Below are 27,543 nucleotides of genomic sequence, written 5' to 3' on the forward strand. Positions count from 1 at the left end.
CTCCGGTCGCTGGAGCAGACGGACAGGGCGGATGCGGCCATGGTGGGGCGGTGGGGCTGGAGGTGGATATGAGTGTGAGAGTGAGTGTGTGTGTGTGTGTGTGTGAGGTGCCCTGGGATGCCAGGGCTTTTATATCCGCCCCTGGGCTGGTGTTGTCCTCACAGGAGACTCACATGTCCCCTTCCTTGTTGGTGTCCCCACGGGACAGGGAAGCTTAATTAGATGCGTCAGCAGCCTGGGATGGTCCTTGATGCCCACCTGACCAGGGTCTCGCCCTCAGGAACCTGGTGAGGGGCCGTGCTGTGGACAAGCCATTCCACCTGCTGGTGCCCAGGGCAAGTGCGTGTCTGACTCTCTGTGGCAGACGGTCATGGTGGACCCTGGTGGCCGGATTGTGGCTGTGCTGGTCCGTGGATTATGTCAGAGACGTTGATGCCCTGGGAAGGGCCAGGAAGGACTCAGGGCTCTCGGTAGGAAGGCCTGTGCCGGCAGGAGCAGTGGGGTAGGGGGCGGGACCCCGGTGTTACCAGCAGCCTTTCGGTCGCTGTCCCATCACACCCACACCTGGGCTAAGGCGTGGGCTGGGCGACTGTTGGGCGGGGGCGGGGGTGTCCCAGGGCATAGATGGCCATCCTGGGAGAGGCAGGTGGCCGGGGCGGGTCTTTCTCTTGCTCCGACCGGAGCATCGTGCCCGCTGGGGGTGGGGAGGGGCTTCTGGCTGTCATGGAAGCAGCGTGACAGTACAAGACAATTCTCAGAGATCTGCGTGTTACCGCGGTATAGACTTGGGGATCTGGACAGTCTCCTGTGTAAACTCCAGGACGGATCGTGTCTCCCTCTGCAGGCGACCCCACGGCAGCCAGCGCCGCCCTCCCATAAACATCACTGAGTCTCCCAGTGCGTGCCGCTCTGGGCCACACATCCTGACATGTCCACGTACTGGCCATGGTCCCCCCAAACCAGGTCTGACCCAGGGTCTTTTTGTTTAAAGGAGCCGCTGTGCCGTGCACCAGGGCCCTGAGCCAGAACCTTGGCGGCCGCCCAAGTCTCCCCTGCACCACCTGCTCTGCTCAGTGCTGCGTCTTGTCAGCCTGCTGGACACCACATCCTCCCCCTACCCCCGAGAGCGGCCAGTCCTTGCCCACCGAGACCTGCGCTCGCAGGGGTGCAGGGCCAGAAGGACCTTCCTGGACAACAAATCCAGCGGGTACCTCCCGTGACCACACCGCACGGTGGTGTCCACCCGGCTCTTCAAGGCGGACACGCCTGAAGTCGGCTTTCCCGCTGCGAGCCTGGGACCCCACACCCCAGCTCCGCGAGGCTGTGACTCCGAGACCGCCCGACGCCCGTCTGCATCACCGGCCGTCTGCACACTTTCCCCGGCCCAAAGTTTTTCCTGGGGTTTGGTAAGGGCCTGCCCCGTCCGGAGGAACTTGCTTGTGGACCCCGGATGTAGGGGCGGGGCAGGCCGGGTGGAGAGTCCAATCGGTGGGGGCGCGTGTGTCCGCGGGGGTGAATTGGGACTCAACTGGCCACCTGTGTAGGGCCGGGGCTCAACCACCCCCATAAAGGTTGGTCTGCGAGGCTGTCGGGGGCAGAAGCAGGAGACGGAGAGTCGGCGGGAGCAGGAGAGCCGTCGAGCTGTAAGAGCTCTTGTCAGAGCGGTACCGCGGCGGAGACAGCGGGCTGCGGGAGGCAGGCGGTTCCTTCGCTCCCGCGCTCAGGCTGCCCTCGAGCGGCGCTGCGGGCCTCGGCCCGCAGCGGAGGGGCCTCCACCGCGCGCCCCGACGGCGCCCGCCCGCCAAGCTGCGGCGACGAGATGCTGGCGCTGCTGGCCGCCGGCGCCCAAGACGCCCCGCCGCCCGGCAGCCGCTTCGTGTGCAGGGCGCTGCCCCGGGAGGCGGGGCGCCCCGGCTGCCCGTTGCCCGCGATGCCCATGCAGGGCGGCGCGCTGAGCCCCGAGGAGGAGCTGCGGGCCGCGGTGCTGCAGAGACTGTCGTGCAGCAGAAGTTGACGCTGGACGCGCAGCGAGGCCATCCGCGAGCTCACGGGCAAGCTGGCGCGCTGCGAGGGGCTGGCGGGCAGCGAGGCGCAGGGCCCGGCAGCCACAGGCAAGGACACTATGGGCGATCCCCTGAGGGACCCGGCCACGTCGTGGAACGGCTCAGCCGCTCGCTGCAGACGCCAGTGGCCCTCGGCAGCGGTGCCGCGGGGGAGCAGCCTCGCCACCACCAAGCCGTCGGCGGTCCCGACACCAGCGGTCCCAAGACCCCAACGGCCGACGCCAGCGGCCCCGCCACCTGGAACCACGGCCCCTGGGAGCGGCGCCGCCGGGAACAGCCTACAACCCCGACACCAGCAGCCTCGTCACCACTGAGCCGCAGCCCCGCCGCGAGGAGACTCCCTGGAGCTGCGTCTTTCGGGGAAGAGGCCTCCTCGGTGAATGGCCCTGCGGGAGCAGCATCATCCAGCGGCCTCCTTCTGGGAAGAGGCCTCGTCCAGAGCAGCCTCGTTGGGAGCAGTCTTGCCGGGGTCATCGTCCTCACCCCTTCGTCGTGGGGAGCGGCCTCCTCCGGGAAGCGGCCTCCTCTGGGGAGCCTCCTTGTCGAGTGACGTCGTGGGGAGCAGAGTCTGTGCCGTCGGAGTTGTCCTTGTCATCCACGCTGTCGTCGGCGCCTCTTCGCGGTCGGGAGCGGCCTCTTCTTGGGAGCGGCCTTGTCAGGGGAGCGGCCTCCTCTGCAGAGCAGCCTCGTCCAGAGCGGCCTTCTTGGGAGCGGCCTTGTCGGGATCATCGCGGGTTCATCGTGGTCGCCTTTTCATAAGAGACAGCCCTGACCGGTCAGTTTGATTTTTTGATGCTTGGCGTGAAATAAAGCTTTGTTTGATTTTCGCTTTATATCAGTCTCGTTCCTTTGATCACGGACCCTAAGAGTTTCACCCTCCAGCTGAGCCAAGCCTCCTGTTCCCCAGTGGCAAGAGGTCGCCGTCCCGTCCACCTGCTGCCCGGCCCCTGTTGTGACCGTCGCCACTCAGCCCTGCGGCCGCTGCTACAACGTAGGCCTCTGGCGGGCGGGGACCTTGTCTGACTTGTTGGCCACAGTGCTCAGCACGGGGTCTCCCGGGTCTCTCCATCGACTCCTGGTCCTTCTGACACATGCTGCGAAGCGTGGTTTCCTTCTAATGTGGGTGTGTGAGGCCTCCCGGAGAAGGTCCTTCCTCACTGGGGCCATCCATGGCCCAGACAAGGCCTACACCGTCCAGGGGAGACACCTGGGGCCGGCGGGAACCCCTCCTCCCTGCTTCTTCCAGTACTCGATTTCCCGAGCGGAGTGCCCAAACGAGACCCACCATTCCCAACCCCTTCTCCCCCTGGCCATTGGTCCCTGGGATAGTTAACTTTATGTGTCCTCTTGGCCAGGCCATCGTGCTCTGTTTTTTGGCCAAACACACACAAACTTGGCTGTGAAGATAGTTTTTAGGTGAAATCGGCATTTAAATCAGCTGCCTAGAAGCGGCTCTCTGCCATTCGGCAGGTGGGCCTCGCCCAATCAGCTGAAGGACGAGGCAGCAAAGCGGTCCCTCAGGAGGCAGAGAGGCCACCAGCCCACAGTCTTCTGACCCCAGCGGCAGCAGTCCTCTCCCGGGAAGCCTGCCTGAGACTTCGGACGTGCCAGCCTCCTCAAGCACACGAACCAGTTCCTCAAAATCCATGTCTCTGCACATACAGGCACACATCCTATGGGCGGCATCTCTGGAGAGCCCTGCCCAACACAGGCTCGGGTCACCCCTGCACACACTCGCGGTCTTCCTGTGGAGGGAAGCCCTGCCCCTTGCGGAGGGTCTCTGGAAACTGGCTGCCACCCTCTTGCCCAAAGCCAGTCCTGGAGCGGCCTCTGCGCCTTCCAGGCAAAGCGTTAGGAAACGGGTTCTCCCTCGTCCCTAGTAAAGCTCCACAGCCCTGAGACATAAGGCTCAGGGGCTTGACAGATGGCGCCCTGCCCCTCACTGGTAAAGGTGTCCAGGGGCACCCAGGGGCCCCCAGGTAGACAGGCTTCTCTGTGCTGGAGGCTGCAGGGGACAAACACGGCAGAAGGCCAAGCAGGGTGTGCAGGTGGCCAGCCCCGCCCCAGTGCAGTGGCCCTGGACACAGCCCCGCCCCGTGCAGCGTCAGGGCCCTTCCCTGTGGTTTGCCCAAATATGCATTCAGGGTCTTTGGAGAAGGATCGACAATGACTTTATTGATCAACAGACACGTCGCTCACATTGAGCAGGACAAAGTGTCCTCAGTCCACCAGAATGAAGAGGAGGGGGCTGGGAGGGACACGGCCCGGAGGGAGTTTGGAGATGCCCAGGGAGCCAGCTAGACAGTAAGGGGAAGCCTTGCTTGCTGAGGTGGGTGTTCTGGGGCAGGAGACCCCAGGCCGGGGCTCAAGGCTTCAAATATTTTAGGTGGAAGTGCGAGCTGGCCCCAGGAGCAGTGGAAGGACGGGCCCCGTCAGCAGCAGGACTTCTGGGCCGAGGCGGGCACGCAGCAGGCCTGGCGGGAGCACACAGGGCGGCAGAGCAGGGACACGCAGGAGGCTCGGCGGCAGCAGCTGGGCTGGCAGGAGGAGGCAGGGGCACAGCAGGAGGAGGCAGGCACGCAGCAGGCGGGCCTGCACACGGGGCGGCAGAGCAGCGACACGCACGAGGACAGTCCGCAGCAGGACGAGGAGCAGGGGCTGGGCTGGCAGCAGGAGGAGGGCCCGGAGCAGACCGGGGTGCAGCAGACGGGCTTGCAGCAGACAGGGGTGCAGCAGACAGGGGTGCAGCAGACAGGCTGACAGGGAGAGGAGCTGCAGCAGGAGGGCTGGCAGCTAGACTGCTGGCAGCATGAAGAGCCTGAGCAGGGGGAGGTCTGGCAGCAGACAGGGGTGCAGCAGACGGGCTTGCAGCAGACAGACACACAGCAGTCTTCCTGGCAGGGGGAGGAGCTGCAGCAGGAGGGCTGGCAGGAGCTGGTGCAGGCTGGTTGGCAGGGGCTGGACCCGCAGCTCGCAGGGGTGCAGATGAGGGTCAGGCAGGAGGGGGCACAGCAGGTGGGGGCACAGCAGGCGGGGGCACAGCAGGGGGGCTCGCAGCAGCTCTCTGGGCAGTCGTCCACCTGCCAGGAGTCGGAGCAGGTGTCCCAGGAGCCGGGCAGGCAGACGCGGCTGCCGTAGCTCCGGTCACTGGAGCAGACGGACAGGGTGGATGCGGCCATGGTGGGGGCTGTGGGGCTGGAGGAGGTTGTGAGTGTGAGTGTGTGTGAGTGTGAGTGTGTGACTGTGGGAGGTGCTCAGGCTGCTGGCTTTTATACCCACCGTGATGTGTATGTTGTCCCAGCAGTAGGCTTAGTGAAGCCTTCCCTTCCTTGTTGGTGTTTAGTGTTGTGATGTGTTCCTGGTGCTGGTTCTCTCTGAGGCTCCTGAATGTAGTTCAGCCTATCCTGACCTGTGTTTGTCCCCAGAGGAAAGTCAGTAGAAATGCTTTGATGCTTTTGTAGAGACCAAGAAATCAGGTGATTTCCTTACGATGACAGCCTGTGCTCCATCCCACAAGGGGTTGCCCTTCTACCCCAAGGGACGAGATGAGGACGGGGCGCCCTAGAGTTTGGGCTTTGAGCAAAGGGAGAGATGCTCGGCTGGGCTGGCTGTGGGCCAGGGGGCACTTTGTGGGTTGGTGCTGCCGGCTGTAGTGGGTGTTGATGGGGCATGTCTCCCAGGAGTGAGCCCTGGGGCAGGTATGAGGAAAGTGTCCAGGGGACAGAGATGGGCTCACAGAAGGGGCCATGGCAAAGGGTGCAGGCTAGCCCAGGAGGAAGGACCACAACAGGCAATGGGTTTGCTCCACTGTTTCATGCCGCAGTACTGAGACCTGTGTACTGAGGTGGGTACACAGCTTCTGGCATGGGCCCTCATGTCCTCATGGACACTTGGTCACTCCTCTGCCAAGTCTCTGAAGGGGCAAGGGCAGGACCCTTGGTGATGCTCTGAGCTGCGGGGCTCCATCCAGGGCTTGTTGGGGGCCAGTGGGCTGAAGGGTTGAAAGTGTCCCTGACCTCTGAGGAGTGGGGCTGGGGGCTGTCCCTGGGGCCACATGATAATCAGTCCTCAGTGGAGCAATGTTATTCTCTGAAAGACATAATGGCTTAAAACCTTCCAAATCTATCTAAAAACTATAATCCATAGATCTGGAGAGCTCAATGAACTCCAAGTAAGATATATACAAAAGACCCACGAGAGTGCTCAAGACAAAAAAAAAAAAAAAAAAGAAAGAAAGAAAGAAAAAGTCAATCAAGAATCCTCTATCCAACAAAGCTGTGTTTACAAATGAGTCCGGATACATTCCCAGATAAATAAAAACTGAGGGAATTTGATGCTGACAGTCCCCCCTTATAAGACACACTGTCGGGAGTCCCTTGGGTGGGGAATTCTGATCTGCAGGAGGGCTTGGAGCTCGCCAGTCAAGGAGGTCATGTGATTACAGCAGACGGGTGGCCCCAAGCTTTCCTCCTTTACTGAGTCTCCTGTGGTTTGCCGTTCCGACTAAAGCAGCTGCCTGCAGCAGGACGCCCAGGTTGCATTGCGGGGTCTGGGGTGTGAGGTGATGTATTCGACAACACAAAAGAGGCTGGTGGGAGCAAAGCTGCAGTGGGCGGAGGAAATGACCACAGAGGGCACCTTGGGTCACAGGAAAATGTCAAGGGAACAAGAGATGATCAGAAGGCTAGGAGAACCAAAGCCGTAAATACAACCCTTGCTTTGCTGTCTTCTCTCAGCTTCTTAGAAGTCATAAACGCATATTAGGTAATAATTATAACAATATATCGAGGGGTTTTTAACATGGACAGGCAGAGTGTATATAACAGCAAGACCACAAAGGGACAAGAAGGGATGTATAAAAAGGAGCCTGTTTTTACGTCACTGGAATTAACTTAGTGTAAGTCGGAAGCTGATTCTGCCACGTTAAAATAAACATATGGAAGCCCCAGAGCAAAACTAGGAAAAACTAAAAAAAATAGTGAAAAATCATTAAAGAAATAAAAACACTGCCTGCAAAAAGATTTGCTAAGCGCAAAAGAGCACACCAAAGAAGGACGAGAGGAACACACACGTAAGAGACACAAGACACAGGAAGCAAGACAGTGATGTGGCCAGCAAGATCCAGCCACAGCCCATTCACACCACTGACGGCGACGTGTTATGGAAAATCACTGCACATGCTGGGTTAGCAAATATTAAGCATCACTCCTAGGGGAACTAGAGTTAGCTTCCTGTGGGCCCTGGTCCCATTTACGTCCACTGATCAATGTGTGTGCCTGGGAAAAATGCAGCATCATCCTTCATTCACAAGTAATGCTTCTGACACCAGGTGTGTGGGTTTTTCCCATGGACCAGCTCTCTACACACCTTCTGGGTGTCCCATAGTTCAGTTCCATTCTGACACTGGTGCAGAACCCCAGGTTAAGAGCTCAGACTCATGAGACTACCCCCCCTTCAGATGCCAACAGTAGATGCCCATAACCTGTGATTAGACTACAAGGAAGAGGTTCCAATGATCTCCTCCTTGGATTCAACACTTTGCTAGAGGAGCTCACAAAAACCTGGAAAAGAACTGACTTCCTACTGCTGACTTATTGCAAGGGATATTTTTAGGACAGAGACATAGAGGGCGAGGTCTGCAGGGGTCCTGAGTGAAGGAGTGTCTCTCCCTGTGGAACTGGGCTGTGCCACCCTCCTGGCACGTGGACACATTCCAAAAACTGGAAGTTCTCAGAATTCCATACATTTGGGATTTTTATGGAGGCTTCATCATGCACACATGATTGATTATTAACTCAATTTCTAGTTCCTCTCCTCTTTCCTGAGGTTGGGGATGGGGCTGAAAGCACCAAGCTTCTAATCAAAGCTTGATCTTTCCAGTGAGTAGCCCCATCCTGAAGCCAACTAAGAATCACTTCATTATAACAAAAATCATTCCAACCACCCAGGAAATTCCAAGGGACTTAGGAGCTCAGTGTCAGAAACTGGGGTCAAAGACCAAATATTAGCAAGAACAAGGGACAGAGACATTTATATTTTATTATGTGTGTGTGTGTGTGTGTGAATATACATTATCATTTCACAATGAATACTTATTATTTGTTGCTGACTCTTTAACACTGAAGTCACTCCCAATAGCAATATAGCTCATCCCTGAAAGAAGCTTATCTAACACAAGCATTTTCCCTCTGAGACACATCACAGCCTTCTTGTACTTAGGAGGCCATTTCAAACTGTGACATCACCAAAAAGAAGCACAAGAGCCTGAAGAATTTGGCTTAAATAGACAGCACAGGATACTTGTTCACAGCATGAGCTGAAGCAAGAGGTGAAGTTGTTTGACCTCAGCTAGAAACATGCATGTGGGGATACCCAATGTTTTGCTGACTTGTGCATGTCCATAAATGACTGTGAAGGCACCATGAGTATTGACTTTGAGGTTACAAATCAATGTTAGTGAGTAGGTGAAGTTGCAATTGCAAAAATCCATGAATAATGAGGATCAATTATATATCAATAATAACATTAATTGTGAATAAACTCATACAATCAAAGGGAAGATTGTTAGACAGGATAAAATTGAGATTAAACCATACACCTGTTACAGGAGACACACTTAAGAGTAAAAGATACAGCTAGATTGAAAGCAAAAGGATAGAAAAAGATATATCATGGAAACAGCAGCCGTAAGAAAATATTCATGTTTTACTAACATCAGATAAAGTGGATGTAAAACAAAAATTGTTACTAGACAAAAAGACATTTTTAATGATAAAAAGGTCAATCGATGGAGAATATATAATAACTGTAAATATATATGCAAATAATAACAACACTGAAATACACAAAGCAAAAGCTGACAGACATAAAGGAAAAAAATAGACAACAATATTAGTTAAAGACCTCACTATCCCAGTTTCAACGATGGACAGAACAACCGAAGAGAAGATCAGGAAGGACACAGAGAACAGCACAATAAACCGGCAAGACCTAACAGATCGGTCAGACTCCTCGGCCAACAACAGCAGAATAGCCTTCTTCAGAAATGCACATGGCACATCCTCGAGGATAGAACATGGGTTATGTATAAAACAAACCCCAATACATTAAAATGGATAGAACACAGTGGAGTGAAATTAGAATTTAGTAACAGAAAAAAAAATTGGGGGGATTCATAAATTAAACAGCGCACTCCTGAATAACTAAAAGGTCAAAGAAGAATCAAAAGGAGGATCATAAGATACTTTTAAGAACAAAATACCAGAACTTAGAGGAGGCAATTAAAGCCCTTCTTAGAGATTTATAGCTAATAAGTACATATATTAAGAAAGATTTATCACTAATAAGTACATATATTAAGAAAGGAGAAAGGTCTTAAATAAATAACATAAACTTCCACTTTACGATACAGCAGACAAGCAGAAGGAAGGAAATAATAAGAGTAGGACATAAATAAGTGAAATAGAGAATAGAAAAATAATAAAGAAAAATCAATAAAACAGTCTCTTTGAAAAGATTGAAAAATTGACAACACTTTAGCTATACTGATCATAAAAAAGAGAAGAGAGGGAGAGAACTCAAATGATTAGAATCAGAAATGAAGGGGTCACTGCTGTCAGCCTTACAGAAATAAAAAGAATTACAGAGAATTACTATGAACAACTGTATGCCAATAACTAATATAAATTAGATAAAATGAATAAATACTTAGGAACAAGATAACTGCAAAACAAGTGCTCTGAAAGCCATAGAACATCATTTTTATTTTGTTAAAGAAACTCTAAATCTGTGGGAAAACATCCCTGTTCCAGGATGAGAAGAGCGGATAATGTGAGTATGGCAGTATTCTCCCATTTGTGTATTTATGTAATCCCTATCAGAATCCAAGCTGACTTCTTAGTTCAAGTTGACAAACTGATGATAAAATTCATATGGAATTATAAGGGATGCAGAATAAACCAAAGCAATCTTGAATAAGAACAAATTCCAAACCCAAGTATATACCCAAGAGAATTAAAAAAATATATGTCCATACCAAATTGTGCACATGAATGTTTATAGCAGCACTATTCACTGTACCCAAAGGGTAGAAATGACCCACACATCCATCAGCTGATGAATGGATGAACAAACTGTGGTATGTCCGTACAGTTGAACATTATTTAACCATGGAAAGGAGTGAAGTGCTGATGAGCACTTTCACACAGATGATCCTTGAAGACACATTACACAAAAGAAACCAGGAGCAAGACCATATATTTGTGAATGTATTCCATTTATATTAAATGTCCAGAGTAGGCAAACAAATAGGACAGGAAGTAAACTAGTTGTTGCTGGTAGGGGTGGGATAGCTGAAGCGTGCAGGGCTCTAGCCCAAAGTGATGGCAAATTGCAAACTCCCCACAAAGAGGGCTGCACAGAAGCTGGATACACCAAACATCACTTAATTGCACACTTCAAATAGGGAATTGTGTGGTATGTTAATTACAGCTCAACAAAGTTGTTAGAAAATCACTGAGTGCTGCCTACAAGAGATCCACTGTAGACATAAAAACACCTGCAGAAAGTGAAGGGATGGAGAAACATCCATCATGCAAATGGACATCGAAAGAAAGTGGAGTATCAGTACTTAGGTGGGACAAGATAGGCTTTAAAACAAAGACTGCAACAGGAGATGGACACTGTCATAAGAAAGGGGATGGTCCATCAAGAAGATCTAGCAAATGTAAATTTTATCCCCCTAAATTGGGAGCTTCCAAATATAACCAACAATTAATAATACACATAGGAGAGACCAGTCAAGATGGCAGAGGAGTAGGAGACTGAGAAGACATCAGGTCACAGGAGTCCAGCTAGACAGTTACCAAACCATTACGAACACCCACAAACCCAACAGGAGATAGAAGAGAAGAAGAGCAGCAATTCCAGGAACAGAAAAGTGACCACTTTCTGAAAGATAGGACCTGCAGGGAAGTGAATCCGAAGTGACTGGAAGATAGACTGCGGGGGGAGGGGCTGGCTCCTGGCAAGTGGTAGAGCCACGGAGCAAAAAATCCGAACTTTTAGAAGCCTGCTGCACTGAAGGACATCGTTTCAGAGGCTAAGTGGGGTAGCCCTCACAGAGACAGTGTGATCTCAGGTCCCACGGGGTCACTGAGGGATCGGGGGTGTCTGAGTATAGCAGAGCCTGCAGGTATCAGCGGGGAAGCCAGCTACAGAGACAGAGCCAAGGAGTGAGCTCTCAGCTCGGGGTTACCTTAAACTGTGATCTGCGGCACAGTCAGTCCACTGCTCTTGGAGCAGGGATCCCACAATGGCAAATCCAGGGAGATCCACTTTCCTCTGCCGGAAGAGGAGCACAGCAGTGATCTGCTGGGATTGGAGACTCCAAACGGGGCCACGCACCAGAGACAGAAAGGCTTGGTCACAGGTGGGTGAGCTTGGAGCGCGGCAGGAGACCAAGGAGATGGGAAGGACTGACTGCTTTTCTCCAAGGGCACACTGAGGAGTGGGGCTCCGAGCTCTCAGCTCCTCCTGGCTGGAGATTGGGAGGCCGCCATTTTCATTCCCGCCCTCCAGAGCTCTACAGAAAGCGCTCAGGGAACAAAAGCTCCTGAAAGTGGACCCAAGCAGATTACTCAGCCCAGCCCCTGGCAAGGGTGGTGCAATTCCACTTTGGGCAAAGATATTTGAGAATCACTGCAACGGGCCCTTCCCCCAGAAGATCAACAAGAACATCCAGTCAAGACCAAGCTCACTAATCAAGGAGAACAGCAGAATTCCAGAGCTAGGGGAAAGCAAAGCATGGGATTCATGGCTTTCCCTCATGACTCTTTAGTCTTACAAAGTTAATTAACTTTTTAAAAAATTTTTCTTATTCTAATTTTTTAAACTTTTCCTCTTTTCCCTTTTAACATTTTTAAACTAGTTTATCTTAACAGTACCTTTCTAAAAATATCTTTTAAAATCTTCATTATTATATTCATATTTTATCCTTCATTGTATCTAACTTTATTTTTTCTATACATAGAGTGTTGTTTTTTTTCTAAAAAATGTTGGGATACAAATTCTTCTAATAGATCAAAATATACCCTAAATCTAGCACAAGGTTTTGTTCTAGTCTGCAGCCTGAGCAAATTCTATCCACTTTTTTTTCTTTTTTTTTTTCCAACCAACTTATCTTATCAATTCCGTTTTTAGAATTTTTAAAAATTTTCATCTTTACAATCATATTCTGTCCCTTCATCATGCTTACCCTTATTTTTGTATATAAATAATTTTTTCTTTCTTTAACATTTTGGGAGGTAGTTTCTTCTAAGAAGCCAAAATACACCCCAAATCAAGTGGGTGGCTCTGTTCTATTCACCAGCCATATATATATATATTTTTAATTTTTTATATGTATATTTTAATTTTTTAAATTTCTTTTTACCCCCTTATTTCTCCCCCTAATTTGAGGTCTCTGCTGATTTGGTTAGCATACATTTTTCTGGGGTCTTTGCCATCCTTTTAGTATTTTATTCTCTCATTCATATATTCTTACCTGGATAAAAGGATAAGGCAGAAAAACTCACCAAGGCTAGGGACCTAATCAATAAAGACATTGGTAATATGTCAGATCTAGAGTTCAGAATTACAATTCTCAAGGTGCTAGCTGGTCTCAAAAAAGGCATGGAAGATATTAGAGAAACCCTGTCTGCAGAAATAAAAACCCTTACTGGAGAAATAAAAGAACTAAAATCTAACCAAGTTGAAGTTTTAAAAAGCTATTAATGAGGTACAATAAAAAATGGAGTCTCTTAAAGCTAGGATAAATGAGGCAGAAGAGAGAATTAGTGATATAGAAGACCAAATGACAGAGAATGAAGCAGCTGAGCAAAAGAGAGACAAACAACTACTGGACCACGAGGGGAGAATTTGAGAGATAAGTGATACCATAAGATGAAACAACATTAGAATAACTGGGATTCCAGAACAAGAAGAAAGAGAGAAGGGGCAGAAGGTATATTGGAGTGAATTTTAGCAGAGAATTACCCTAATATGGCAAAGGGAACGAGCATCAAAATCCACGAGGCACAGAGAACCCCCCTTAAAATCAATAAAAATAGGTCCATACCCGTCATCTAATAGTAAAACTTACTAGTCTTAGGGGCAAAGAGAAAATCCCAAAAGCAGCCCGGGACAAGAAGTCTGTAACATACAATGGTAACAATATTAGACTGGCAGCAGACTTATCCACAGAGACCTGGCAGGCCAGAAAGAACTGGCATGATATATCCAGAGCACTAAATGAGAAAACATGCAGCCAAGAATACTATATCCAGCTAGGCTGTCATTGAAAATAGAACAAGAGATAAAAAGCTTCCAGGACAAACAAAAGCTAAAAGAATTTGTAAACACTGAACCAGCTCATACAGGAAATATCAAAAGGGGTCCTCTAAGCAGAGAGCCTAAAAGTCGTAGCCCAGAAAGGAACAGAGACAATATACAATAACAGTCATCTTACAGGCAATACAATGGCACTAAATTCATATCTCTCGATAGTTACCCTGAATGCAAATGGGCTAAATGCCCCAATCAAAAGACACAGGGTATCAGAATGGATTAAAAAACAAAACCCATCTATATGCTGTCTATAAGAAACTCATTTTGGACCCAAAGACACCTCCAGATTTAAACTGAGGGGGTGGAAAACAATTTACCAGGCTAATGGACATCAAAAGAAAGCTGCAGTGGCAATCCTTATATTAGATATACTAGATTTTAAGCCAAATACTATGATAAGAGATGAGGAAGGACACTATATCATACTCAAAGGGTCTTTCCAACAAGAAGATCTAAGAATTTGAAATATCTATGCCCCTAACATGGGAGCAGCCAACCATATAAACAAATTAATAACAAAATCAAAGAAACACATTGACAATAATACAATAATAGTAGGGGACTTTAACACTCCCCTCACTGAAATGGACAGATCATCCAAGCAGATCAATAAGGAAATAAAGGCCTTAAATGACACACTGGACCAGATGGATATCACAGATATACTCAGAACATTCCAACCCAAAACAAGAGAACACACATTTTTCTCTAGTGCACATGGAACATTCTCCAGAATAGATCACATCCTGGGTCACAAATCAGGTCTCAACCGGTACCAAAAGATTGGGATCGTTCCCTGCATATTTTCAGACCACAGTGCTCTGAAGCTAGAACTCAATCACAAGAGGAAAGTTGGAAAGAACGGAGACTAAAGAGCATCCTACTAAAGAATGAACGGGTCATCCAGGAAATTAAAGAAGAATTTAAAAAATGTATGGAAACAAATGAAAATGAAAACTGTTAAAAAATGACAACTGTTCAAAATCTGGGAGACACAGCAAAGGCAATCCTGAGAGGAAAGTATATAGCGATACAAGCCTTTCTCAAGAAACAAGAAAGGTCTCAAATATACAATTTAACCCTACATCTAAAGGAGCTGGAGAAAGCAAATAAAGCCTAAACCCAGCAGGAGAAGAGAAATAATAAAGATCAGAGCAGAAATCAATGAAATAGAAACCAATAAAACAGTAGAACAAATCAATGAAACTAGGAGCTGGTTCTCTGAAAGAATTAATAAGACTGATGAACCCTGGCTAGACTTATCAAAAAGAAAAGAGAAAGGACCCGAATAAATAAAATCATGAATTAAAGAGGAGAGATCACAACCAACACCAAAGTAATACAAACAATTATAAGAACATATTATGAGCAACTATATGCCAGCAAATTTGACAATCTGGAAGAAATGGATGTATTCCTAGAGACATATAAACTACCACAACTGAACCAAGAAGAAATAGAAGACCTAAACAGACCCATAACCAGTAAGGAGATTGAAGTAATCATCAAAAATCTCCCAACAAACAAGAGCCCAGGGCCAGACAGCTTCCCAGGGTAATTCTACCAAACATTTAAAGAAGAATTAATATCTATTCTCCTGAAACTGTTCCAAAAAATAGAAGTGGAAGGAAAACTTCCAAACTCATTTTATGAGGCCGGCATTACCTTGATCCCTAAACCAGACAAAGACACCATCAAAAGAGAGAATTGCAGACCAATATCCTTGATGAACACGGATGAGAAAATTCTCACCAAAATACTAGCCAATAGGATCCAACAGCACATTAAAAGGATTATTCACCACGACCAAGTGGAATTTATTCCAGGAGTGCAAGTTGGTTCAACAACCTCAAATCAATCAATGTGATACAAGACATTAATAAAAGAAAGAATAAGAACCATATAATACTCTCAATAGATGCTGAAAAAGCATTTGACAAAGTACAGCACCCTTTCTTGATCAAAATTCCTCAAAGTGTAGGGATAGGGTGCATACTTCAATATCATCAAAGCCATCTATGAAAAACCCACAGCGAATATTATTCTCAATGGAGAAAACCTGAGAGCTTTTCCACTAAGGTCAGGAACACCGCAGGGATGTCCATTATGACTACTGCTGTTAAACACAGTACTAGAAGTCCTAGCCTCAGCAATCAGACAACAAAAGAAATTAAAGGCATCCAAATCAGCAAAGAAGAAGTCAAACAATCACTCTTTGCAGATGATATAATACATTATGTGGAAAAGCCAAAAGACTCCACTCCAAAACTGATAGAACTTGTACAGAAATTCAGTAAAGTGTCAGGATATAAAATCAATGCACAGAAATCAGTTGCATTTCTCTACACCAACAACAAGGCAGAAGAAAGAGAAATTAAGAAGTCAATTGCATTTACAATTGTACCCAAAACCATGAGATACCCAAGAATAAACCTAACCAATGAGGCAAAGAATCTGTATCCAGAAAACTATAAAGTACTCATGAAAGAAAATGAGAAAGACACAAAGAAATGGGAAAATAGTCCATGCTCATGGATTGGAAGAACAAATATTGTGAAAATGCCCATGCTACCTAAAGTAATCTACATGTTTAATGCAATCCCTACCCAAATACCATCTTTTTTTTTAATAAATTGAACAAATAATCCTAAAATTTATATGGAACCAGAAAAGACCTCGAATAGCCAGAGGAATGTTGAAAAAGAAAGCCAAAGTCGGTGGCATCACAGTTCCAAACTTTAAGCTCTATTACAAAGCTGAAATCATCAAGACAGTATGGTACTGGCACAAAAACAGACACATAGACCAATGGAACAGAGAGCCCAGAAATTGACCCTCAACTCATGGTCAACTAATCTTTGACAAAGCAGGAGAGAAGGTCCAATAGGAAAAAGACAGTCTCTTCAATAAATGGTGTTGAGAAAATTGGACAACCACATGCAGAAAAGTGAAACTGGACCATTTCCTTACACCACACACAAAAATAGAGTCAAAATGGATGAAAGACCTTAATGGGATAAGGGAATCCATCAAAATCCTTGAGGCAAACACAGGCAGAAACCTCTTTGACCTCAGCTGCAGCAGTTTCTTCCTAGAAACATCACCAAAGGCAAGGGAAGCAAGGGCAAAAATGAACTATTGTAACTTCATCAAGATCAAAAGCTTTTGCACAGAAAAGGAAACAGTCAACAAAACCAAAAGACAACTGACAGAATGGGAGAAAATATTTGCAAATAACATATCAGATAAAGGGCTAGTATCCAAAATCTATAAAGAACTTATCACATCCAACACCTAAAGAACAAAGAATCCGATCAAGCAATGGGCAGAAGACATGAACAGACATTTCTGCAAAGAAGACATACAAATGGCCAACAGACACATGAAAAAGTGCTCCATATCACTCGGCATCAGGGAAATACAAATCAAAACCACAATGAGATATCACCTCACACCAGTCAGAATGGCTAAAGTTAACAAGTCAGGAAATGACAGATGCTTGCGAGGATGCGGAGAAAGGGGAGCCCTCCTACACTGCTGGTGGGAATGCAAGCTGGTGCAACCTCTCTGGAAAACAACAGGTTTTCCTGGAAAACCTGGAGGTTCCTCAAAAAGTTGAGAATAGAGCTACCCTACGACCCAGCAATTGCACTACCGGGTATTTACCCTAAGATACAAATGTAGTGATCCGAAGGCGCACATGCACCCGAATGTTTATAGCAGCAATGTCCACAATAGCCAAACTCTGGAAAGAACCGAGATGCCCATCAACAGATGAGTGGATAAAGAAGATGTGGTATATATACACAATGGAATACTATGCAGCCATCAAAAGAAATGAAACCTCACCATTTGCAATGACGTGGATGGAACTAGAGGGTATTATGCTGAGTGAAATAAGTCAATCAGAGAAAGACAATTATCATATAATCTCCTGATATGAGGAATTTGAGAGGCAAAGTGTGGGGTTTGGGTGGTAGGGAAGGAGAAAATTAAATAAGATGGGATTGGGAGGGAGACAAACCATAAGAGACCCTTAATCTCACAAAGCAAACTGAGGCTTGCTGGTGACAGGGGGAGTATGAAGAGGGTGGTTGGGTTACAGACATTGGGGAGGGTGTGTGCTATGATGAGTGCTGTGAAGTGTGTAAACCTGGCGATTCACACACCTGTATCCCTGGGGCAAATAATACATTATGTGTTAATTTTAAAAAGTGATGTACAAAAATAATAATAATTATTAGCATAAAGAAACTCATTGATAGGGATGTCTGGGTGGCTCAGTTGGTTGGATGACGGCCTTTGGCTCAGATCATGATCCTGGAGTCCCGGGATCGAGTCCCGCATCGGGATCCCAGCTCCATGGGGAGTCTGCTTCTCCCTCTGACCTCCTCACTCATGCTCTCTCTCACTGTCTCTCTCTCAAATAAATAAAAATAAAATCTTTAAAAAAAAGAGAGAGAGAAAGAAAGAAACTCATTGATAATAATACAGTAATAGTAGGAGACTCTAACATCTCACTCACAGCAACGGGCACATCATCTAAGCAGAAGATCATGGAAACAAGGGCTTTGAACAATACACTGGACCAGATGGACTTAATGATATACTCAGAGCATTCCATCCTAAAGCAGCAGAATACACACTCTTCTTGAGCACACATGGAACATTCTCCAGAATTGATCACACACTGGGTCACAACTCAGGTCTCAACTGGTACCAAAAGACTGAGATCATACCATGCATATTATCAGACTGCAACACTATGAAACTTGAAGCCAAACACAAGAAAAAATTTGGAAAGATCACAAATACATGGAAGTTAAAGAACATCCTACTAAAGAATGAACAAGTTAACCAGGAAATTAAAAAGGAAATTTAAAAAAATACATGGAAACAAAAAAATGAAAATGAAAAAACAATAGCTCAGAATCTTCAGGCTGCAGCAAAGGCAGTTCTAAGAGGGAAATATATAGCAATACAGGCCTTTGTCTAGAAACAAGAAAAGTCTCAAATACACAATCTAACTTTACACCTAAAGGAGCTAGAGAAGGAGTAGCAAATAAAGCCTAAGCCAGCAGAAGACAGGAAATAATAAAGTTTAGAGCAGAAACCGGGGTTCCTGGGTGGCACAGTCAGTTAAGCATCTGTTCAGGCCAGGATCTCAGGGACCTGGGTGCTTGTCAGGGAGTCTGCTTCTCCCTTTCCCTCTGATCCTTCCTCCTTCTCATTCTCTCTCTCTTGAATAAATAAATAAAACTGTTTAAAAAAAGATTAGAGCAGAAATAAATAATACAGAAACAACCAAACAAAAACCCCAATAGAACAGATCAATGAAACTAAGAGCTGGTTTTCTGAAAGAATTAATAAAATCGATAGACCAGACCTCCCGCTACACTTATCAAAAACAAAGAGAAAGGATAAGGCACCTGGGTGGCTCAGTCAGTTAAGCGTCTGTCTTCAGCTCAGGTAATAATTTCCAGGGTCCTGGGATCAAGTCCCACAATGGGCTCCCTGCTCATCAGAGAGTCTGTCTGTCCTTCCCTTTCTACCTGCTGCTCCCCCTTCTTGTTCTCTCTCCCTCTTTCTCTCTGGAAAATAAATAAATAAAATCTTGAAAAGAAAAGAAAAGAGAAAGGACCAAAATAAATAAAATCACGAATGAAAGAGGAGAGATCACAATCAACACCACAGAAATACAATCGTAAGAGAATAATATGAAAAACTACATGCCAGCAAATTAACAACCTGGAAAAAATGGATAAATTCCTAGAAACATACAAACTACCAAAACCAAAACAGGAACAGAAAACTCGAACAGACCCATAACCAGCAATTAGATTGAATCAATAATCAAAAAACTCTCAACAAACAAAAGTCCAAGACCAGATGGTTTCCCAGGGGAACTCAACCAGACATTTAAAGAGTTAATAGCCATTCTTCTCAAACTATTTTAAAAATAGAAAAGGAAGGAAACCTTCCAAATTCATTCTATGAGGCCAGCATTATTCTGATACCAAAACCAGGTAAAGACACTGCTAAAAAAAAGAGAACTATAGGCCAAAATTCTTGACAAACACGAATGCAAAAATTCCCAATAAGATACAACCAAACTGAATCCAACGATACATTTAAAAGCATTCACCACAATTGAGTGGGATTTATTCAATATAAAGGATGTTTCAGTATTTGGAAATCAATCAGTGTGACACACCACATCAACACGAGAAAGGATAAGATCATTTCAGTAGACACAGTGAAAGCATTTGACAAGGTACAACATCCACAACATCCATTCATGACAAAAATCCTGAACAAAGTAGGGATAGAGGGAACATACCTCAACACAGTAAAAGCCATAAAAGAAAATCCAGGGATACCTGAGTGGCTCAGTGAGATAAAGCCTCTGCCTTTGGCTCAGGTCATGGTCCCAGGGTCCTGGGATCAAGCCCCACATCAGGCTCTCCGCTCAGCAGGGAGCCTGCTTCCCTTCCTCTCTCTCTGCCTGCCTCTGCCTACTTGTGATCTCTGTCTGTCAAATAAATAAAATATTTTAAAAAAGAAAATCCACAGTGAGCATCATCTTCAATGGGGAAAAACTGAGAGCTCTTTCCCTAAGGTCAGGAACAAGACAGACATTTCCACTCTCACCACTGTTATTCCACATAGTGCTCGAAGTCCTAGCCTTAGTAATCAGACAACAAAAAGAAATAAAAGACATCTGAATTGGCAAAGAAAAAGTCAAACTTCCACGATTTGTAGACATGATATTCTAGAAAATCCAAAGGACTCTACCAAAAAACTGCTAGAACTGGTTCATGAATTCAGCAAAGTGGCAGGGTAAAAATCAATGTACAGGTCTGTTGCGTTACTGCACACTAAAAGTGAAGTAGAAGAAAGGGAAAACAAGGAATCAATCCCATTGACAATTGCACCAAAACCAGTAAGATACCTAGGAATAAAACTAACCAAAGTGGTACAAGATCTGAAAACTATAGAATAGTTATGAAAGGAATTGAGGAGGACACATGGAAAGGCATACCATGCTCATGGATTGGAAGAACGAATATCCATGATATGTCTATACTCCCCAAAGCAATCTACACATTTTACACAATCTCTATCAAAATACCAAAAATATTTTTCACAGAGCTAGAACAAACAATCCTGACATTTGTTTAGAGGCACAAAAAAACCCTGAATAGCCAAAGCAACCCTAAAAAAGAAAACCAAAGCTGGGGGCATCACAATTCTGGATTTCAAGCTGTCATTATCAAGCTGTCATCATCAAGACTTCTTGGTACTAGCACAAAATAGACACATAGATCAGTGGAACAGAATAGAAAATCCTGAAATAACCCATAACTCTATGGTCAACTAATCTTTGACAAAGCAGAAAAGTACATCCAGTGGAAGAAAGACAGTCTCTTCAACAAATGATGTCCAGAACACTGGACAGCCACATGCAGGAGAATGAAACTGGACCATTTCCTTACACCACACACAAAAATAAATTCAAAATGAATGAAAGACCTAAATGTGAGACCTGAAACCATAAAAATCCTGGAAGAGAACACTGGCAGTAATTACTGTGACATCAGTCATAACAACATGCTTCTAGTTATGTCTCCTGAGGCGAGGAAACAGAAGCAAATATTAACTATTGGGACTTCACTAAAACAACAAGCTTCCGCACAGTGACAGAAACAACCAACAAAACTAAAACACGACCTATGGAATGGGAGAAGATATTTGCAAATGACATACCTGATAAAGGGTGAGTATCCAAAATCTATAAAGACCTTGTAAAACTCAACACTCAAAAAAACAAACAATCCAATCAAAAAATGGGCAGAAGACATGAACAGACACTTTTCCAAAGAAGACACCCAAATGGCCAACAGACACATGAAAAGAAGCTCACCATCACTCATCATCAGGGAAATACAAATCCAAACCACGGTGAGACCCCACCTCACACCAGTCAGAATGGCTAAAATCAACAACACAAGAAACAAGAGGTGTTGGCGAGGGTGTGGAGAGAGGGGAACCTTGTGCACTGTTGGTGGGAAGGCAAGCTGGGGCAGCCACTCTGGAAAACAGTGTAGAGGTTCCTCAAAAGGTTAAAAATAGAGCTGCCTTATGACTCAGCAATAGCACTACTGGGTATTTACCATCCCCCCCCCCACAAAAACACTAATTTGAAGGGACACAGGCATGCTGATATTTATAGCAGCATTATCCGCAATGGCCAAACCATGGAAATAGCCAGGTGTCCATAGAGACATGAATGGATAAAGATGTGTATATTCACAATGGAAATATCACTCAGCCCTAAAAAAGGATGACATGGATGGAGCTAGAGGGTATTATGCTGAGCGAAAAAAGTCAGAGAAAGACAAATGATCTCACTGACATATGGAATTTAAGAAACAAAACAAACAGAGGAACCAAAAAAGAGACAGAGAGAGAGAGGCAAACCAAGAAAGACTCAACTCGAGAGAACTCACGGATGGCAAAGAGGGGTGGACGGGGGGCTGGGGGAAGTAGGGGTGGGGGGTCAGGGGCACCCGTCCTGAGGAGCACTGGGTGACGTACGAAGTGTTGAATCACTGTATTGTTCATCTGAAACAGATACGACTCTCTATGTAACTATCTGGAATTTAAATAAAAACTTTTAAAAAACACTCCTTAGCGGCCCACGTATAGAAACGTTTCTCAGAACAGCCCTCGTATACAAGCAGGAACCGCGGAGTCACTGACAAGCTTGAGGGCTTCACCACACTGTCCTTCATTCAGTACACATTGTAAGTGCACAGGTATAAAATAGGTTTCTTCAATTATTGTACATTGGACGCCTGGGTGGCTCAGTGGGTTGAGCATCAGCCTTTGGCTCAGGTCATGATCCAGGAGTCTGGGGATCGAGTCCCGCCTCAGGCTCCCTGCTCAGCGGGGAGTCTGCTTCTCCCTCTGACCTTCCCCATCTCATGCTCACACACTCTCTCTCTCTCAGATAAATAAATAAAATTTTTAAAATAAATAAATAAAATTATTGTACATTTATTGAAATAAGCTCAGTGTTATTTCATTGACAGAGCATGTTCAAAACAACATAAATAAAGCCACGTGTGTAAAAGATGCTTGCGGAGTGACACAATCTGAGTTCCCCGGGCAGGGTCCCCTCAGGGACAGAATGTGCTCCCCACACGCACTGCCCTTAGTACCCTCTGTGGAGGCCCTGGGGTAAAACATGGTCCTGAAACGCCAGCTCCGCACACACGCCATGGAGCATGGCGGAAAATAAAAAGAGGAAGAGGACAGCAGAGCCAGCCCCGCGGGCAGTTCCCCTGTGGGAGTCATCCCCAGAATGGAGTCCACACACCCAAATACTCGACTCGCGCTCGGGACGGCAGCAGACGAGATGAGAAGTGGAATTTATATAAAACAGAAGAAAATGGAACGTGTAGGACAGGGAAAGCACGATGACTGGAAAAGAAAACTCAGCAGTGGGGCGCCTGGGGGGCTCAGTGTGTTGAGCCGCTGCCTTCGGCTCAGGTCATGGTCTCAGGGTCCTGGGATCGAGCCCCGCATCGGGCTCTCTGCTCAGCGGGGAGCCTGCTCCTCCTCTCTCTCTGCCTGCCTCTCTGCCTGCTTGTGATCTCTGTCTGTCAAATAAATAAGATCTAAAAAAAAAAAAAAAGAAAGAAAGAAAACTCAGCACAGCCAAAGGCGCGAACGAGCGGCCACATCGCCTTCCCCGGAGCAAACCAACAAGGAGGGTCAGGATTAGGGCCGAAGGGCTTTCCTTCCTTAGCTGAGGATTCTGACTCGGTCACAGACCTTTGACAGGCACCGTCCCAGGCCCCGTGGGGAAGCAGCAATGGGCACCGTGGGCCCTCACCTTTGGGGGTGTCCAGCCGAGTGGGGGGACAGGAACGTTAGCAGCACTGGGGTGGACAGGACTGCAAAGCACAGGTAATCGGACCCCATAAAGCACCGTCTTGTTATTTGATCACCTGTTTTCCCAAGGAAAGATGTCAAATAGGAACTCCAAGCCTCACCCCTGGCCTTTGACAGGTCAGCCCGCCAGGAAGTACGGTTGCAGGAATTACCGGTATAAACACCTAGCAACGGTCCCACGGCTCTGCTCGCACGGTTGCTGTGATGGGCATCTCACTACCTATCGGCATGGCCACCCTTGACCCCAAAGCTACCCTGGAGCTTGGGAGCAGTGCCTGGCCGCAGTCCAGGTCAGCTGTGCCTGCGGCGTGCTCGGGTCGTAAGGATGCAGCGCAGGAACATGAGGAGTAAAGAGAGTCACTGACCTTCGGGGGAAGAGTGGGAACTTTCAAGGTTATGACGATCGAAAATTCTTCAGGGAAGAGGTCACATCGGAAGAAAATCCTTGATGCCGGGAAGCTCACGGCGTGGGGGGCGGCGGCCGAGAGCTGGAGTCCTCGCACGCCGTGGGCCTGTGTCACCCTGATTCCACCTGCAGCTCCGTGTGCAGAGACGGCCTCTGCCAGGATGTCCAGGGGGCGCAGGTCTGTGTCAGGGAAACCACAGGTAGGTTATGTAGGCTCCCACAAATCTCCCCTTTACCAGCAGGGAAACTGAGGCCCTGAGGGTCAACAATGCACCTGTAGTACCCCCCACCCCGGATTTGCCCAGAAGGAGCCACAGTGTACATTTCGTGGCATGCTGTTCCCAGTCAGCGGCCACGCGCTGTGTTGAGCACGGGAGGGGAACGGAGGGTGGCTGGGTCCCTGGTCCGGCCCCAGGGAGTGCCTGCCCTACAGCAGCCAGGCCCCATCAGTCCAGGGACCACCAAGTGTGGCGTGCCCCAGGCTCTCAGCAGGCTCTGTGACACGCGTCTCCACGTGCTGTGGAAGGCTGTGGCTTCCGGCGTGACCTGCAAGCCACCCTGGGCCTGGGCCCCACGCCTCGTGCCCTCCTTAGAGAGACAGATCCGCCCCTGGAGAACCTCCACGCTACAGTTCAAGATCATCAGAACGTAGCTGACGGGCTGGCCTGGCCTCAGGTGAGGCCGGATGATAGGAAAGGGAAACAGGGGACCCAGACAGCATCTGTGGCCAGAGGAGATGTTTCTGGACCAGCTCACGGGGCCCAGCCTCTAGGAAGGAGGGGGGCAGAGCCCACGGCTACCACTTGGACCCTGCCCGACCTGGTCACTGCATGCCAGATCACAGCTGCCAATCGCCAGTGACTGGCTGTGGGGTACAGAGCGGGTCACCAGCAAGCCTTGGGTACGGCAGGGGACACTGCGGTCCCTCGGGAGAGGGGCGGCGACAAGGACGGGACCTGCCCACGTGTGCCATGCGCCCTGCGCGGTGGAGGAACAGCTCAGGGAGGGAGGTGAGCGGCCCCCTGCTGATCTCAGCTGGAAGCCTGTGCACAGCGTGGGGGCTGGGGGGAGTGGGGGCCAGCGTGGGGAGCAGCAATGTCGGGAGGACACGTCTGATGACCTCTGGGAGGGCTGAGAGGAGAGGGCGGCATCTTCGCGTCGCCATCAGTACTTATGTGGTACAAAGCGCAAGGAGAGAGCGCGGAGAGGGGACCAGGGGAGCGTGTGCTGAATGGGGGGGCTCCCTGGAGCAAGTGGGGGGTCGCAATCGTGGGAGAAGGGTCTGCACCTGCCAAGGACAAGGGCACCCCCGGGCCGCGGTGTGTGTCGGCACAGGTCCCAGACAGACTCCAGAGAGGAAGTGGGCATCTCCCCGGAAGCCTGTGCTCTGGGACCCAGACTCGGACAGGCCCCCGGGTTGGATTCCAAGTGCTGCAGGGTCGTGTCTGGTCGGGGTCCCTGGAGCTCGTGAGGCTCTTAGGAAACACTGGGTCCTAAATTCACCCTCAAAATGCTGAGAGACACTGGGACCGGCGGCCGTTTCAGCTGAGGTTGCACCAGGGTCTGGCCCCTCATCCAGGACGCGGGAGTCCACCTCCAGCCACTGGCAAGCGCCCAGAGGTGCCGCAGCCTGGCTGAGCCCTGGGGCACGGGGGCACTAGCAGCAGGGGAACCCTGAATCTGGCTAATCCTGGGAGAGCCTCTCCCTCCATTGTTTGATCAAACAGCGCCTTCCTGGTTGTCCTCCCCCAGCCCCACCCCTGCCTTGCAGCCCATGCAGATGAGCCGGCTTTGCTCTGACAGATGCTCCGTCGTCAGCATCCGGTTCCCCACCTACGCCTCGTCTGCGGGCTGCACACACAGCTGGAGGGTTTCCCAGGTTAACATGGGCGGAGAGGTGTGCACCTCCCTGGAAACGCTCCTGCTCGATGCAGGGATGAAGGGTGACCGAGTCTACAAAATCAGAGCCACTGGGAGAAGGTCAGACGGTGATGAAGCCCTGGAGGTTAATTCTAATCAGTTAGACACGCAGTCACTGCACCGGCTGTATTCAGCTGAGAGGCTGTATGCATGAGCAGAGCCTGGACGGGCCACCTACAGTTGGCCTCCGCACCAGCTAGCCTGGAAGCCATCGGCCCCAAAAGGCCGGCACTTGGCCAACGAGGGGCCAGTCACATGGGGGGGGCACCTAGAGGTAGCTACCTGCAGCTTCCCCACACCACAGTCCCCGTGGGGCCCATGTGAGCGTCTCTCTTTCCACTACAAGTTCTCTCCCTTCCTTGCTTTGAGCCTCTGGCAAACCCAGGGCTAGTGGGGTACCCACTGTTACAGCCAGCTTGGAATAAACAGCCTTTGCTTCTCATTTAGGTGGTCTCTCTTTATTCTACAAAGGCTTTTTGAAAGAGCAGCTTCAGAAACTCCTTTTGTCCTCAAGGTCTTTATAGTTCAGCAGAAAGATGTGGTGGGAACCACGAATACCCAAACTCGAAACTGGCTACATGAAAGGTCCTAAAACAGCCTCAAGGTCTTAAGGTCTGGGCCACCACCTCAGAGGTGTGAGTCACCAGACCTCTCAGAGCCTCAGCTTACTCATCTGTCAGATGGGATGGTGGCGACATCCCCGTCAGGGACCCAGCTGAGCTGCCGAATGTTGGGGGAGCCAATGACAGCCCCAAGCAAACTGGCAGAAGCAGTGAAGACTTGTCACCCACTGCAGTAGTTGAGCAGGAGGCTAAGGCCACAGGAAGCACTGACCTCCCACCCCCCATGGTGGGGGCCATGCCTAGGAGCCCAGGACAAAAGCTTCCCATGGGTTGATGAGCCCCAAGGCCCAGGAAAGAGGAGGAGGGAAGGCTGGGCATGGAAAAGTACTGGGTACTGAGTCAGAGTGGGGTGGGGGGAGGACAGTAGCTTCCAGGTGCCGTACAAGGAGGCCTCTGACGGAGGTGCCAGGGCTACAAGTGCAGGTGGTCCTCCGAGGGGGGCTGGCAGACCTGGGTCCCCGCTGAAGTTCCCCCAGGATGGCAGTGCCCTGGCTGTGTCCCAAGCCTGGTGTGTGGTGGGGCATCGTGTGCCCCCCGCTGGGGGACGCCTTTGTGATCGCCCGTGGCCGGGCCTGATAGATCACGCATAGGATTTTTGACTGGGAGCCAGGCTCTCTGTGCCCCAGAACTGTTCCCTGGGAAGGCTTCCTATACTGAAGCCCGCCAAGACCCAAGTTACTTGGAAGAAGCCACCTGCGTCAGCTGGAGATGCAGGCGTGAGGCCCCGCCCCTAAGCCAGGTGGACTGCACTCTGGACGGTCTCCAAGAAGGGGTTCTCCCACTGGGGCGGGAAAGGAAGCAGAACCAAGTGGCCAAGAAAATCCTCCTCCTCTGTGGATTTCACTGATTTAATTTGTGTTCCCAGGTCCCAGGAGGAGTTTATTTCCAGGAAGTTAGGTTAGGATATTATAAAGGTTGCCCTGTGGGACAGTAAGACTAAATGTATAGCCACCATCACAAAACATGCAAGCTCAGGCCCAAGCTCAGGCAGGTGGATCCATAGAGAGCAGAGATGGAGAACTTGAATGCCCGGTCGGTAAGCAGTCTCTGCAGATCAGTGGGGAGAGCAGGCCATTGAGAGAAAGTGATGGGAAAGCTGGCTGTCTGTGGGGAGAAAACCAGGCTGAACTCCTCCGCTAACAGAATATACAGTTTACCCCTCCAGGAGGGGTGAATGGTGCCACTT

General features: G+C 48.6%; 2 protein-coding genes across 2 annotated transcripts in view; both read right to left on the reverse strand.

The window, feature by feature from the left end:
* Window positions 1–27,543, reverse strand: part of TSPEAR (thrombospondin type laminin G domain and EAR repeats) — a 239,321-nt gene that overhangs the window by 116,856 nt on the left and 94,922 nt on the right. Inside the window, exon 2 of the mRNA XM_059392499.1 lies at window positions 23,774–23,994. Within this exon, the coding sequence (XP_059248482.1) occupies window positions 23,774–23,994 (221 nt within the window). The remainder of the gene's footprint in view (window positions 1–23,773; window positions 23,995–27,543) is intronic.
* On the reverse strand, window positions 4,496–5,242 carry LOC132012464 (keratin-associated protein 10-12-like). The gene has a single exon (XM_059392495.1). The coding sequence runs from the start codon at window positions 5,240–5,242 to the stop codon at window positions 4,496–4,498; it is 747 nt and encodes a 248-aa protein (XP_059248478.1).

The sequence above is a fragment of the Mustela nigripes genome, chromosome 2 (assembly GCF_022355385.1).
Source record: "Mustela nigripes isolate SB6536 chromosome 2, MUSNIG.SB6536, whole genome shotgun sequence".
Classification (NCBI taxonomy): Eukaryota; Metazoa; Chordata; class Mammalia; order Carnivora; family Mustelidae; genus Mustela; species Mustela nigripes.